The following is a 17,302-nucleotide window of genomic DNA, read 5'->3' on the forward strand; positions in this document are numbered from 1 at the left end:
GTGAATCAATCGTATTTGATCGCGTTTGGATTTTGAACATGTTCAAGGTTCAGATGCGACCAGTCACGATCACCTCCGACCACCTCGAGTTTGTGCGATCGTCTACAACGACTGCGAGTGCTCGCAAGACACCAAGGGATCGATCGTGCAACAACAAGAAAAAACTGTTGCAGGTGGTCGTAAACAGGTCGTACGTCAATTGTGAAAGGGGCTTAAAGGCCACCGTACACCTGACGACTGTTCGCGATCTGATTTTGAACAAATCGCATTTTGCTCATTTTCTGAAAATGTGAATGGAACATATAATTTTATTTGAGGTTAAAGTTAATTGAAAGAATACTAATATAACCATTTTGAAAGATTGCAAGCCTTTATTTTGGAGTAAAGGCCAAATTAGTTTCAAATCGTAGCAAATCTTACGACTGTTATGACGTAATTACGACTAGATATTATATTTGCTTCAATTCCAAGAAGGATGATAGCATAGTCACAGATTTGAACATATGTATTCGTACGATGATTTCGAACATTACACAGTAAGATATTCCAAGTCTCAATTTTAGCATCAAATTCTACTGCGTTATATTCCAAAATTGAGTCGCAGACCAATCGTAAGGTGTGCGGTCGCCTTAAAGGTGTGTATTGGTATAGATTTGTGTGGGTGTGTGTGTGTGAGGGTGTGGGTGTGAGTGTGTGTGAAGTGAAAGTCCGCGTGAGACTAATGTAGGTACACGCTATGTGTCGATGCTTAATGCTATCATGTGGGTTTGTAAATGTGAGGGAGGGTGGGTGCCGTGAGGATGTGGGATAGAGCGTGCCAACGTGAGCGTGCGTTTGTGTGAAGGGGGGGGGGGGGGTGGGGACGAACAATTTTAAGCAAAACTTTCATGAAATAAACTTTAGCAAACAGAGGCATGTGTTACGGCACATTTTGGTAAATTTATCTAAATGTGCAGGACATTGACGGCACATTCTGGTATAACTTCTGGGATTATTCGCTCAGTTGTCTGTACTCATTAAAAATACAAAATACCATGTAACTGCACAAGGAGGGCATTTCAGTTGGTCTCTATTTCTGAGACCACATCGGCTAAACCCATTTGGTGTACCATTGATGTTTTGTCAAATTTCAAGTTAGCCTTTGATCAAACTGGTCTAATGCCCTCTGCGTACGATGCCATTTCGTCCAATGGTCATGTCGTCTAATGCTGTTTAGTCCAATATAATTTTGTTCTATAGCCATTTCGTCCAATAGCCAGTTCGTATGAGAGTCACTTTGTCCAAAAGCCACTTTGTCTAAATACCAATTTCGTCGAATAGCAAATTCCTATGAGAGCTAAGTACTTCATCTAAATGCCACTTCGCTCAATAAACATGTCCAATAGCCAGTTCGTTTAAGAATTACTTGGTCCAAAAGCAACTTTTTTCTAAGATTCACTTCGTCTAAAAGCCACTTTGTCTAAGAGGTATTTCGTCTAATAACCACTTCATTTAAAATCTAAATACGAGAACAGTATTACCAGTAAAAATCACACATTTTGTACAGTTGGTTTCTAGTGTTTATATAACGTAGGGTATGTTAAAATATAATCTTGTTTCATGTATTAGGTAGATTATTGTTTGCTTCAGTTGTTTGCACATTATTTGACTGATGGATATGTATTTTGTTTACCATATTCCAGTACTTGTCGTAGTTAATACGTTTTGTTGTTACAATATATTAATGTTTTATACTAACAATAGGACCCCATTGGAAATAAGCCTTTCGGCTTTCATGGGCTATCCTGTCAAGGTATTCTTCAAATTCATTGTTATCACCTGTGATATTCTTAACGAATAAAATCAATCAATCAATCTACTTCATCTAAATTCCACTTTGTTCAATAAACATTTTGTCCAATAGCCATTTCGTCCAATAGCCAGTAGAGCCAAAAGCCACTCCGTCCAATAGCGATTTGGTCTGTCCTTTGGTCCAATTCGGTCTAACACACACTTGGTCAAATTGACAGTTGGCCCAATACCCACTTGAGCTAACCGAAATTTGGTCAAATACCAATTTAGTTCAATGCCCACTTGGCCAAATGCCCATTTGGTCTAATAAATGTGTATAAGTCTACGCAATCGAGTGGTAATAGCAGGTGTGAAGGCCACGGCTCTTGCCTTTCACCCCCCCCCCACAATATTATGCACACATTCAACCCTTTTGTGAAAGCCATTGACTTTTCCAATGTCAAATATACAATGCACATTGATTTTCTCTATTCAGATTTCGTTTTCATGAAATTGTTTCTCGATCGCTTGCCATTAGTTTCAAATGCGAAAACAAAAATAAAAGAAACAGAACCAAACAAGAACAAAAAAGAAATCGATTCCATGGATTGCAAACAAATAAATCCTGATAATTCCATGTCCAAATTAACTGACGCCTTGCGCAAGAAAGAGAGAAAGTGAGAGAAGGGGAGAGAACAATAAATAATTATACCCCCTCCCACATACACACACACACACACAATATTCAATACAAACGTGACCAAAAACTTAAGCTCCTAAAAACGTTGTTAATGAACAACACCCTGTTCAATTTCATTGGTTTTAATTTCATAAAATACACCCCTAAAAGAAATCAAATGAGGAAAAACAAATGATAGAAACTCCAATATTTTATTACAGTCATAGGATAACTCTGGCAAGAAAAAAAAAACGTAAAAGGAGGGGGGGAATCAAAGATATATACGTGTGTGTTTTTTTTTATTACAAGAGTTAGGGCTCGGATATGCAGATATGACTCAAACTGCAACAAATAAATTCAACACCAAAAATATTTAAATTAAAGAACACTGGGCATAAGCTGAATGCGTCGCAGAGACGGTTATCAAAATCAGGATAATAAATCGCTATTTGTGTATAAATAATACTTGTTCATGCTATATTGTGGCGTGTTTCTTTTTCTTCCACCCTTATTTTTTACCCGGGGTACCAATTCACCTCTGGATCCGCGATTGTCCCAGTAGGTTATTTAGACCAAGTGGGAATTGGACCGAATGGGTATTGGAACAAGTGGGTATTGGACGAAAAGGGTATTTGGACCAACTGTCAATTGGTCCAAGTGGGTATTAGACCAAGTGGCAATTGGACCGACTGGCAATGAAGTTAGACGAAATGGCTGTTGGACAAAATGGCTATTGGAAGAAATGTCTATTAAACAGAATGAGTTGCATTTAGACGAAATAGCTCTTAGAGGAAATGACTATTGGACGAAATTATTCTTAGACGAAGCGGCTATTGGACGAAAGTGTTCTTTAAATAGATGAAGTGGCTTTGCATGAAGTGGCTCTTAGACGAAGTGGCTATTGGATGAAGTGGCGTTTGGACGAAGTTGCTCTTAGACTAACTGGCTATCGGACGAAATGACTATTGAACAAAATTAAATCTGACCAAACGGTATTAGACTACACACAAAAAACAGAAACTTGCATGTGTTAGTAATCGTACTCAAATGTCAAAATAATTTTGACACTATAGCGACATACTTTGATGAGTACTTTCACTCAATGAAGGTACTTTGAAAACTCATCTTGTCGAGTATATTTCATTTGACACTATAGTGACACATCAAGTGAGTAAATTTGAATAACTCAATCTAATGAGTAACTTAACCCAGTGTAATGAGTATGTTTAAAGTATATTTACTGACTTTTTGAATATGTGAGCATATTACACACTTGATTAGTTTTAGCGATAATCTGACGATTAACTGCGCTGAGAAAATGAGTAGTATATGACTCTTGTATGTGAGTTTTGGGGTGTTGAGATCATGCATCCAAGTAATTTTACTCGGATCTCGCGTTAATTGCTTGCGCGCACACGTGATACCGGCCAAATGTGCAGAGCATGAAGACTTTTCTGGTAAGTTCTACATGTCTTTTTATTTATTTTCCCCCTTTTCTTGACAATAATAGCTTAGACCTACATGTATGGGGCAAACATAAATGCTATGTATGGTGACAACAGGGTGCATTGATCTACATTCTCATCCATCCGAGGCTCACGCCTCTCGGTTTGGGTAACCACACACCAGCCTGTTGTTGCGCCGCTACCCCGGGGCCAGAAGGGAGTGAATCATGGACGATGTCACTTATTTGCCCTCCTCATAAATGACTCCAGCAATCGTAGCGGCACACTGGCCTTCACTCCCTTCTGGCCCCGGGGTAGCGGCGCAACAACAGGCTGGTGTGTGGTTACCCAAACCGAGAGGCGTGAGCCTCGGATGGATGAGAATGTAGATCAATGCACCCTGTTGTCACCATAAATAGCATTTATGTTTGCCCCATACATGTAGGTCTAAGCTATTATTGTCAAGAAAAGTAATTATAGAAGAAAAGGGGGAAAATAAATAAAAAGACATGTAGAACTTACCAGAAAAGTCTTCATGCTCTGCACATTTGGCCGGTATCACGTGTGCGCGCAAGCAATTAACGCGAGATCCGAGTAAAATTACTTGGATGCATGATCTCAACACCCCAAAACTCACATACAAGAGTCATATACTACTCATTTTCTCAGCGCAGTTAATCGTCAGATTATCGCTTTACCTGGCTGTGAGTTTTTTCACCCGTTCTGCTATCATACCTTACAAACTTGAAGAAAAACTCATTTGTACGGATTGTTTTACATACTTTCACTGACAGGGATACTCAAGAAAAGTAGTTAATAAGTAATGTCCTTGAAAAAAAGATCAGGTGTAACAGAAACCCAGATTCTCGAGTAAAAACACATACGTTACAAATTTTTGCACTTAATTCTTTATGTAAAAAACAATTTTACTCATGGAAAATAGTTCTCGTTTTTTGTGTGTACATGGTAGTTGGACGAAATGGCAATGACGTATATGCACCCCCCACCCCCCACACCCACACAGCTCACGCAGACAAATACTACCACGGCCCTTGTCTCTAACCCAGTAATATAATCATGATAATTACCAAACTTTGCTCCATTATGACCGTCAAATCTTGTTTTTAAGTTGTTACTAAATAAAATATTGTGCATATTGTCCAAAATGTGCAGGCACATCACGTTATAACTGCACATTTTGGTAACAAAAAATCCTGTCGGGCATATATGCACTATCGGCACATTTTGGTAACAAATTTCTTTTACCAAAATGTGCAGAAGACGAGTATCTTTTTATGATACAGACCAAGTGGTATAGTTAATGAACATTGAAAATGAAAACAAAGTTTTTTTAATACATTCGAGGTGGTAAGTATTTACTTTAAGTAAAATAATGTCCTAAATATCACTATAAGATTGTAGGAGTTATTTTTGGATAACTAAATTAATATCACCCAAACGCTAATACATGTGTTTTTTTAATGTATTTGGAACGACTTTAATTGAATGAGAATTTCGTGCTATTAAATGGATCTAATGATCCCCACCAGTAGGGAGCTGACGAAGATCGTTCGAATTTACTACATCTTCTTGAAATTTGAAAAACAGACATGCAAGCGAGCTAAGCAAACTGAAAAAAAACTGTGATTAAAAAAAAATTGTCATACACTCGGTATACATGTAAAAATCAATTAAAACCGGTAGGTGTTTAATAAAATTCGTAATTTACGAACGACTGGTGATCCTTTCTTAGGCCCTAAATCATTTAACATCAATGAAAATACGATGTATTTACCACATGAAAAGGATCACCAGTCGATCTTAAACATGGTAAAGAAACTTACAAACAGCTTTATGAAATACCCAGCCGATATTCAACGATATTCAAAGAAATTCGATGAAAATTTCATTGGAGAAATCAAAATACATTGATTTCACGCAAAAATAAACGATGATTTTAATGTGAATCTTAAAGAGTGCTAATCCCAATCTCAGATATGTCAGAGGGGCCAATGTTCACAATTCTTCCCATAGTCAAGCAAAAACCTTCCACCCGTTTATTGCCCTTAAAATATTCCTTCTTAACCATAAACTTTGGTCGCATCCTGTACCTCAAAATGATGGATTTATGAGCCTGCTTCTATCCTTTCATTTCGAGCCATTTTATTTTTGATGTCGTATCCCAGATTGAAAATGCGTCAGCAGTCACCATGGGCAACCAATTGTAGCCCTCGACAAATGGCGACTGCTTACTCTCAATTAATAACATTCATTGGACATGCGCATCTTAATTTTTCAGTATATCCGAGTCAACCTTAACTTGACAGCCCCCAAAATCCCCCAAAACAAACCAACAAACAACCAAATAAAAACAAGAGTATATACTTTGGTAAGTGAACCCATATACAGTATACCTATAGATGTTTCACTTTTACGCGCGCATTGCAAGGTTATAAAAATCGCTAAATCAGAGGTAATATTCATGCATTTCTTAACAAAATGTTTTATTTGTCATTACAAATTTTGAATCCGTTTTAATCAAATATTACAAAACTGCTTTTTTTAAGATAAACTTTTGCACTTCTTTGGCCACATATTTTAATTACTTTTAAAGAAAGGGACCACATCGAATATAAAAGGGTTTGAGATATCTTTATAAGCACTTGTGTATATAAGTCTTATTTTAAGAAATTTGACAATGTTCTACTTTTATCTTTGTTCAAACAGTGGGAGATATACTGTACGTGTATTTTTTATCACCTTAAGCATATGCATAACATGGTCTGTAAATTATTTCCATTGCCTTTTCTTCATGAAATTGATTGGGAAAAGAATCATCATATCCGTATCGTTCGTAAAGCAATTATTATTATCATTATTATTACTTATTATTTGTACTGCACTTTTCCCGTTAGGCCCAAAGCGCTTACAATGAATTAATTAAATGTAATATTTAAAAAAAAACTACACAGTACGAAAGAGATGAGTTTTTAATGACTTTTTGAAAATTGCTAATGTTGGAGACTGTCTAATTATTTGTGGCAGGTCGTTCAAGGATTTTGAATAAACAGGCATCTTAACAACTGGATGAAAAAAAATAAAAACTTTGATTATTACATGGAACACGAATGTCCTGTAACCACAAGTACATTGCAATGAACGAAAACTATAATCACAGGCGTAAATCCCGGGGCGATGGCGGATACATCCCCCACTTTTCGGAGAGGAGTGGCATGTAAATCATCTCCCCACTTTTCTTAAAATGCAAATAAAGCACCCTTAATCCCTATAATCATGATCCCTTGATGTTTCATTCTTATCTCACATTATCTTAGCCTGTGAGCAAGTGAGTTTTCACTGAACAAAATATGGAGTGTTTGTTACTTATTTGCTCTATATATTATTGATAATTTACCTTTATCATTCTCTGTAATATTGTATGCTCATCATTTTAAACGACTGAGAAGCAACTTTTTCAAGGCTCGCTCACTACGCTCACTCGCTGCATTTCTCCAATGATTACACACCCCTTGAAATGCGATTTGGGTCATCATTCTGTCATTACTATTGAAAATTTATTTTATATCCCAACAAATCCATTACAATGTAGCCATTAAAAATCGATATAGGCCTTTAACTGAAAGATGATAGTACTATATGTACACGGTTATATATACCCCGTATACATAGCCCTTATTGTGGGGATATCCCCCAAATTTTGAATTTTTAGGTCATTATATTGATATCATCCCCCACTTCTCAGACCGGACTTACGCCAGTGTTTATAAAGGATTTCTAAACTTTGCAAAAAACAGTGTCATGCATGTAGTGGTCAAGGATAAGTCAATATTCATCATTGAACAGCAATTGTATACCTGTTCATATTTTGGTTCCAACAGTTAGATAGAATGAGAATTACTTTTCCTAATATCACAGGGTTCTTTTTTCAGCACTTTGAACCATCTTCACAAATCACATTCACTATGATTATGTGAATAAATACCAGTATGAATGATAACTCAGTCAAACCAGTTTAGATGATAGAATTGAAATAGATTGAATTGACCTGAATTGAATTTATTTGAATATCATTGAGATCTACCAATATTCTGTTCAAAACCAAAATACAAAACAATTAAATTTATACCGTGTTTACACGCGGCATGGGTTCGCGATCAAGTCAAGTCAAGTCTGGCCCCTTGTAGATTAGGCAGATAAAAACATGTTACTAAAAATGAACAATCATGAGTCTACTAAATACACTCTGTAATAATGCCTATAGTAACAATTTAACAAAAACTAACAGTATTTACATATGAAAGATATATAAATTATAACAAAATCACATACAGATGATAACAAAAATTCAGTTTTCCAACAGATGTTCAACAATAGCTTTACGAAAACTTGACCTTGATGGTTTCTTTCTGATTTTGATTGGTAGCTCATTCCAAAAAGTTGTGCCTACATAAGATAAACACTAGGCTAGCTAGCTTTCCCAAGCTCGTCTTAACGTATACTGGCTCAAACCGTGGTTTGTGCCGCTGAGAATACAATGCGAATTGTGCGCGTACGAAAGACTCAAACCCCCTGTTTTGGGTAAAAATGAACAGCTTCTGAAATGCAAACATGCGCTTCGTTTCAAATATTGAGAGAATGAATACGAATCGCGGGTCAAATTTTTTATATTTTAAAAGAATAGAATGTATGATGGTGTGACTTCATTTCGCGCGTTACCTTATTTTGCGCACTGTCGAATATCTCAGTATCTAACTAATATATTGAAAATCTGATACTGCCAACGTAAAAAGCGCCCTAAAAATCAACCAGATTAGTAGTATATTTTAAGGTTAGGTCTCAATTTGTAAAAATATTGGCAAACTATCCGAAAAAAATTTCCGTTCATAGAAAATCCGAACTACTCGACAAGCATCAAGAAATCGTAAATTGTAAGAAAGTTTCGATATAATTCAACTTCATGATAATTATTACCATGTGCGAAAATTACGTTTTAAATTGGTCTATGCCTAAATATTTGATTTTTTTTTCCTTTCAAAGCGCGAAGTTATGATTGTCTGAAAAACATTCAAACTTTGAACGCGATAATCTCGAAATCATGTTTTGGAACGTACCAACCGAGTAAGAAGTAAGAACTTGGGCTTCATCAATTAAGACATGAAATACTCTATTTTTTTTGTTTTCTGTGCATATTGTTCTTAAAATGTCAAATTCGTAATTTCAAAAGGAAATGAAATATTCAATCTTGTCTACATACAAACGCCTGTAATCTCAACTCCGACCACATATAGGATGGCGTCATATAATTCAGACTATGGGGGAAACGCAACGAAGCCGGTGAGCATTTCGTGCAAATACATAAAACTTGCATTGTTGTGTTCCGATTCTTCAAAGCTTTCCAATGATATATTTAATTATTTTAATTAATTTATGTATTCATGGGGGCTTCCACTATAGTCTTGACAAATTACAAGAATAATCATGATAATAGCTCGACATCCCACAGACCATAGAGATATATTACGCGTTATAAGTATATATATCTCTATGCCACAGACAAACAGCGTAAGATGTGATACGTATATTGTTCATGGGGTTGTTTAACGGTGTTATAGAAGTCGATCAAGCCATAGCAAGTCTTCAAATAAACCGTTTTGTAAAATTTAAAAATAACAACACAATTAGCATATTTCTAATCTCCCGCGGCGTTATTCCACGGACGGTTTGAGAACATTATGTGAATAGAATATACGAAGAACAACAAAAGAGATTGACCTGGACTAATGATCATCGATTGACCTTGGAAATGACCTATCATTTTGCTTCCTTTTCTGCTAGTTTCCTCCTAAACGACTCAAGTTCGGTGACCTGGTAATCGATATGCGAATCGCCCGTCACATCCTTATAGATCATCGCTGCGTAAACTTGACAGACCTGGTATAGAAGAAAGAAAAAGGGGGATTCGAGCTTTAAAATAATGGTGGCATTTTGAAAAAATTACATGGAAATTAATATATGCATTGAAGCTGGAACCTCAATAGTGCAAACAAGTTAAGGTATTTTAAATAATATTTATATTTTGTGAATACACCCCAAAGGATGGCATATTTTTTAAACAGTTAGTGCTTGATAGTCAATGTCTGTACGATTGTCAAAAAGTGTACACATTTCCCCTCTTTTATTCAACAATCTCTGTTGCACGATCTTGAATTTGTTCTTGTAATTTTGTTTTTGTTTTTTCAAACTAATTAAGGTTTTACCTCCGATGACTGGTAACGGAAATGAGGTTTGTCTGCCGTTGCAACTTTGAGGATTAGTTGAGCAATATCTGAAGGTTTTTGGAGAATAGGTAAACCGATAATATCGGGGTGGTAGATGTCTACGTGTTCGAAGCACTTTGACAGTGTGAGGTCGATGTTAGTTGTATTCTTGTTTCTCTGTATTTCGGCTTGTCCTCCTAGCCTCTGGGCGATCATGTTCTCCGTAATGGCCGTGTCGACCGCACCAGGTTCAATAACGCTTACACTGTAAACAAAATAAGACTGATGGCGTAACTACTCGTAGTTACTCAATACGTAGAATATACCAATTTAAAACAAAACAATAAATAAAGTGTGAATTATAATAGCTATTTGGTCTTTGTTGAAAACAGGAACGACGGACTTTAATCTCTATTCCACTGGAAAATCATGGCATATAATTATGTTGCAAAGAGTCTTTTTTTACCGTTCACTTGGGTTGATGCCTTCGATGTTATAAGACGGTATGGGGTGTATGACAGGATTATTAACTCTTTGCATGCTGAATTGATTTTTTTTTTTTGGGGGGGGGGGGGTAATAATGGCAATTGTTTCCATATTATTTTCTTTAATTCAAGACTACCATAGTGCACCATTGATACTTATTATAATAATTATTATTATTATTGTATAGATGTTATTCGAGAACTATTGCCTTTTATTAGGTAATCTAATTTGAAGGTAGGGGAGAAAACTAATTATTACGATTGTTGAGTTAAATTGCACGAATGTGCAAGATTGCAACATCAGCGCACAAAGGGTTAAGAAGGCAGGAACTGTATGAACCCAGGCTGAAACTGTTCAATGTTATTTGATATACATTGTTTGCTTCTAAGGAAATAAGTTTATAATCGAAATGATTGAAAAATAACCCTGATTACTCGGTCAGATATTCAATTAAACCGTTCAATTCAAATCATGATGATAAAAATACAACAAAATAAGAAAATACATTTTCCGTCAAAATTATTGTTTGAGGGTCTCCAGACCCCACCCCATATCATGCATATTATGCTTTAAAAAGGACATATTGGCTCAAAATGAAAAAAGTATGAATTTTAACTGGGCAATTTGGTGCAAAATAAAGTGATATTTGACAGGTATGCCATTATGTTTCCATCCAACAATATATATTATTTCTCAAATATTACAACCCCATTACTCCCCTCTAACTATCGGTGGAGAACCGCGCCTGTATAGCTTAACAAAATCCTACCAATTCTTTCAAGTTTAACATGCAAAATAAAAGAACAAAACATCAAGAATATTAAAGAATTTGTTGAAGTTGGGGACGACGTGGTGATTTCCTGCATCCCTTTCGATTATTTTTGTTCAGCTTTGCCCTGATAACACATTTCCTTAGGTTAATAAATCTAAATTTGGTGTTTTATACATGGAAAACAGGCCTCGGAATGGTTTTGAAATTGGGGGGGGGGGGGGGTGCATGGTGAAAACCACAATCAGATGGTAAATTTTACGTTTTTGTGCAAGGTTTTGGAAAAAGCCCTCCTCCGTTTCCGCGGCCCCTGGAAAGGTGAATGATTAAAAAAAAATGTTTTTACCTAATATTGAAGAACCTTCCAATTATAGCTATCTCCTGACTAAATCCCACAATGGCTTGTTTAGTTGCACCATAAAGACCATAGTAAGGAAAAGCTGTCAATGACACAAAAAGGAGGAAATCATATTTCTGATTAATCAATTTCAATACGGTAACCATGAGTTTTTTTTCCAGTGGGGAAAAGGAATATCTTAAAATCTGAACATTATACTGTATTTATTTAATGATATACCACATAAAAAAAATCGTCCTTTGTGTTTTGTTTTGGAAATATGAAATAATATACGATGGCGTGTCTGGTTATAAACGAAAAGAAAAGCAAACTATATTCGGATTCCTTTGGTAGGAAATGAAGATATCATCAAGGAATTGAAATTGGAGCACTCGTCATTATTCCGGGGCAGACTCGCGGGACGACCAACCGTATCATTTATAAGTGAAAGAAAATCTTTATTTGTAGAGCTACAATATCCAAATATTTCTTTGAATAAAAAAGAAGTCAACTTCACCCCCATCGGCCAAGAAATCATGTCAAACTCTGTTTTGACAGAGCTTAGGCCTAATTCTGAAAACTATTGAAAGTGTCTTGTTTCATCCATTCACGGAATATTAACGAATAAATGAATAGAACAGTAGATTTACATGTTTTGCATATTTTAACCTCTGACGTCTTACCTCCCAATCCTTGTATGCTTCCCATGTTGATGATTCGACCTGACCTTTGACGCTTCATCACAGGAAGTACTTCCTGTGTCACCCGTACCGTACCGAAGAAATTGATATCAAAAACTTTCTTCATGACCTCAAGACTAATCGCCTCCGTAACGTTGTATAGATTGACTCCTGCAATATTGACTAAGGACAACAAGTAAAAGTGAATAATAATAATGATAATAATAACAATAATAAATGATAATAATATGATAATAATAATGATAGTAATAATAATAGTAATAATAATGATAATAATAAATGATAATAATATGATAATAATAATGATAGTAATAATAATAGTAATAATAATAACAATAATAAATGATAATAATTTGATAATAATAATGATAGTAATAATAATAGTAATAATAATAACAATAATAAATGATAATAATATGATAATAATAATGATAGTAATAATAATAGTAATATTAATAATAGTAATAAATGATAATAATATGATAATATATATATCATCTTTATTCGCCAAATAATATACATGTAACATATAATATATAATAATAATGATAGTAATGATAATAGTAATAATAATAATAATCATCATCATCATAATAATAGTTATGCTACTACTACTACTACTACTACTACTACTACTACTACTACTACTACTACTACTACTACTACTACTACTACTATAATACTACTACTTCTACTATAATAATACTACTACTACTACTGCTACTACTACTACTACTACTACTACTGCTACTACTACTACTACTACTACTACTACTACTACTACTACTGCTGCTACTACTACTACTACTACTACTAAATCGATTATGAAATAAGCAAGTTATGGACGTTTGAAAAGTCTTGCTGTACTTTCTATGGGGATCCTCAAATTGGCAAACGTGCTTCAAAATGGCTGATTTTGTGGACAACTCTCTATTTGTTTTGTGCACAAATTTTCAGATTTCCCCTTTATTTTACATACTTCACATTATCTCCTCCTGACCTTGAGATATGTGGTGTGAATTATATTTTCCCATGACATATTGTTGTGCTAAGAAGGAGGCAAGATGAAATTTAAAGAATTAGGAAAATCTGAAAAATTGTTTACAAAACAAATGGAGAGTTGTCCACAAAATCAGCCATTTTGAAGTACGTTTGCCAATTTGAGGATCCCGTAGAAATTACAACAAGCGTTTTCAAGCTTCCATAACTCGCTTATTCTGTATAACCGATTTTGATAAAACAAGGTTTAGATTGCTCCTCTCATTTTATTCTTTCTGATATAGGATTATTTCCTCCTTGTTCTTTGGTTTCCTTTAAAATCTCAGAAATATTTTTTCACGTACTTATTATGTCTATTCGTCCATGATCCTTCATCACCGTACCAATCGCATCAACTATCATAGCTTCCTTGGTGATATCCATTTGTAGCGGAAACAGTGTATCGTTGAGGGCGTCTCCTACCTGCAACCTGAACTGCTCTTCTTGTTCCAATGGCTTCAAGATAGTGGCATACACCAAAAAGCGTTTCTGTGGATCATGGGCTAGGAGTTGGGCCGTGGATAACCCAATGCCCGATGAACATCCGCTGATAAAAACAATCTCTGGCATGTTTCTGATCCAACCTATATGTGATATCGATCAACAGAAGCAACTACGAGTCTCGCCTGATTTCGCGATCAATAAAATGTGGAAGATGATCAATAAATTCCTCAGTCTAAGTCTATTTTGTACCCTGTACTTTGTACCTTAATGTTGAAATAACTAAGATAGCGGCTTATAGACGTTTAATAGTAGGTCATGCAAGTATATGCGTAGTGTTGGCAAAGAATCAGTGCCTAATATCGACATTTTGCTGACTATTTATTTACAATAAAAATAATGATGATCAGTGTACGTAATTGGAATCTGCATGGATCACATGACGGTCACGCAACCGGTTGTCGCCATTTTTACGACTTTCTTCCGTCGGGTATAGTGTATAGTGCATGAGACTATAACATAATCCTTGATATGAAATGGAAATAAAATTAAACAGGCCTGTGAACCAGAATTTATATAATAGGCCATAGTCTAAAGACTATTATACAAAATAAGCGAGCAAATTGCTCAAAACCGTAGCCTACGATTACCAGAGAGGATACTACACAATAGTTACACCCTGCTTGTAAAACAGGAGATATCTACGTTCTGGTTCCATATTCCATGAGGCCAGAGGCCGAATGAAATATGGATTCAGAACATAGATATTTCCGTATAGAACAAGCAGGGTGTCACGATTTTAATAATAGTAATAATAATAAATAATAATAATAATGATAATAATAATATTAATGATAATAATAATCATAATAATGATAATAATAATATTAATGATAATGATAATAATGACATAATAAAATAGCCATTTTTTATTATAGCGCTTTCCCATAAAGGACTCAAAGCGCTTTCCAGCATATTATTACCCCGGTCATTGGATTCATTTCAATCCCGCACGAAAGTGCACAATTTCCACTCCCTGAGGAGCATTCCTTGCATTCATCGCAGTCTCAAAAGGCGCTGGCAAATTCAAACATACAATAACGTTAGCATCCTACCAGGTACCCAATTAACACCTGGGTGGAGAGTGGCAAATGCAGAATTGAAATATACAGGCTTTACATGTCTGATAAGAATGTATCCGTTACATTATATCGTCCATTTTTGGGGAACATTGAAAGACTTCTATTTGAAAAAGGTGTAGTTTTATTGAAAGGAAAATTCAGAACAGGTAAGTGGTCAATAATTATGTATAAAAGCTGTAGATTTCGCAACTATGCTATTGTGTTCTCAAGAATGTTGTCACTTCATTAAATAGGCCCACTGAATAGGAAACTGCATTTAAATCGGCGCCTCATAAATGCTATTAGGAGAATGAAACTCTTGAAACCAGCTGAATCCATATCAAAGAGAAAAATCAAAGAAACATATTGTTGAGAGTTTGAGGAAGATTGAATGAATAATAAGAAAGTTATGAGCATTTGAATATTGAGATCACTAATGCCATGTAGTTCCTCCTATTGGCAATGCGACCAAGATCTGCGATGTCACACACGTACAACTCCCTCATTACTTTAGTACTTATTTCACTTATATTCTCACTTTTATCAAGTCTATCACAAGGCGAGGTGTTCTCTTTATGAGAGGACAATTAAGTACAGAGGTTTCACAACATTATATCATTGATGAATCGTTTGTCATATGATTAGAATGAGCAAAAAGAGATGTTTTGGGGTATATTTTCAGTGTCCAAAAGGGGTGAGTTGTTCATCTGTGACATCATAGATCTTGGTCGCATTGCCAATGGGAGGATCTCCATAGCATTAGTGATCTCGATATTCAAATGCTCATAACTCTTCTATTGCTAGTCCTATTTTACTCAAACTTTTGTTGATCTTATTCTTTGATTTGTCTGCTTTCACAAAAGCTAACTTGCTCCAAGAGTTTCATTCTCCTTTAACTTTGGGGAAGAATTCTCCCGATTGGAATAAAAATCGCATTCGTATACTTACTTTCTTCCATGAGATTTCATGTATTGTGAATAAGTCATGAATACTAAAGAATTATGATCAGATAAGCTATTTCTTATCACATTTTAGTGTAAACATATATTTAATGTGTAGTTTTTCGACTGAATAGCTTCTTCAGAGGAAAACACAGAAAAGGAGAAATGAGAAAAAAAAAGGTAAACGGAAAATAAAAGTAACGAATTGCGCAAAGGAGTCCAGTCCTTATATTGCCGAATTTTAACATTATATGCGATTTTCTCTGACGAATGATTCTTAAATAGTTTCCAAATGACTCGAGTCAGCGTAATCAGGGGCGGATCCAGGATTTTCCAAAGGGGTGGGGGGCAAATTTTTCGGAAGAAAGTTTTTACAAGCCCCCCCCCCCAAAAAAAAAAAAAAAAAAAAGGTTTTCAACCACAAATTAAGGATATTTCGTACCCAAAATAAATTGACAAGCAAAAAAAAAAGGGTCTTCAATTTCAAAAGAGGGGGCACACCTCGGTTTCAGTGACAATTTTACATTACAAATTTTAATTTTTCTTCTCAAAGGGGGGGGGACGTGCCCCCTGTATCCCCCCCCCCCCACCTGGATCCGCGCCTGAGCGGTTTATTAGATTTTGTAATGGCAAACATGTTGTCAGCTGCATTTTCCCTGCATGTCAAAACAGCTTTTTCCTTAAATAAACTTCGCAATATTTCAAAATCTTTCTAGTCATTGCCTTGCACAAATGTTTTTTTTAATCTCAAAACTCCCGAGACAGACTAAAAAAGAAACTCATGACACCCAAGTGTGGATGGCATCCGACCACTGTTGCTAAGCGGCCAGATTGAACATCTTCAACATATTCAAGCGGTACTCGAAATTTCGGTGAAGCAACATAGCGCTGCAGGAATGCGTTTTATTAACACCATCATGAGAGCGGCTCAAGTTTTATCAGATTGAATGGGAGGATTTGGGGAAAGGTGATAGTACCTCCGAATAAAAAAAATCCTCCCTATTAGTAGGCTTGTTAAGAGGTTGAACGCTGCATTTTTTAGTACAAATGTCCCACTTAATTGGCACAAATGTTCCTTGAGTCAAAAGAAAAAGATTCATTCAAAGAGACACGCTGTATCTATGCAAATAAGCAAGTAATTTGCATAAATTTGCATATTATGTCAATATAGTGAAAACAAGTATTTAAGAATATATATTTAACCAGAATTGCTCTAAAATTGGAAACGAAGACTTTGGTAAGAAAATATTGGGATATCCTTGTTTACTATTACCTAATGTACATGAATTATGCAAA

At 35.5% G+C, this 17,302-nt stretch overlaps 1 protein-coding gene across 2 annotated transcripts; it reads right to left on the minus strand.

The window, feature by feature from the left end:
* Window positions 1-5,570: 5,570 nt before the first annotated feature.
* On the minus strand, window positions 5,571-14,187 carry LOC129273166 (retinol dehydrogenase 8-like). 2 transcript variants are annotated; one of them, XR_010295320.1, is made up of 6 exons: window positions 13,809-14,187; window positions 12,448-12,627; window positions 11,774-11,867; window positions 10,173-10,437; window positions 5,722-9,846; window positions 5,571-5,629 (listed from the first exon to the last, which is right to left on the minus strand). XR_010295320.1 is itself a non-coding variant. In XM_054910202.2 (5 exons), exons 1-5 carry the CDS (start codon window positions 14,071-14,073, stop codon window positions 9,727-9,729), a joined length of 924 nt encoding a protein of 307 aa, XP_054766177.2. In that variant the 5' UTR covers window positions 14,074-14,187; the 3' UTR covers window positions 5,571-9,726. The 2 variants fall into 2 exon arrangements, 1 of the variants encoding a protein (XP_054766177.2); XM_054910202.2 differs by having other exon boundaries at window positions 5,571-9,846.
* Between the last annotated feature and the right edge of the window lie 3,115 nt (window positions 14,188-17,302).

The sequence above is a fragment of the Lytechinus pictus genome, chromosome 12 (assembly GCF_037042905.1).
Source record: "Lytechinus pictus isolate F3 Inbred chromosome 12, Lp3.0, whole genome shotgun sequence".
Taxonomy (NCBI): domain Eukaryota; kingdom Metazoa; phylum Echinodermata; class Echinoidea; order Temnopleuroida; family Toxopneustidae; genus Lytechinus; species Lytechinus pictus.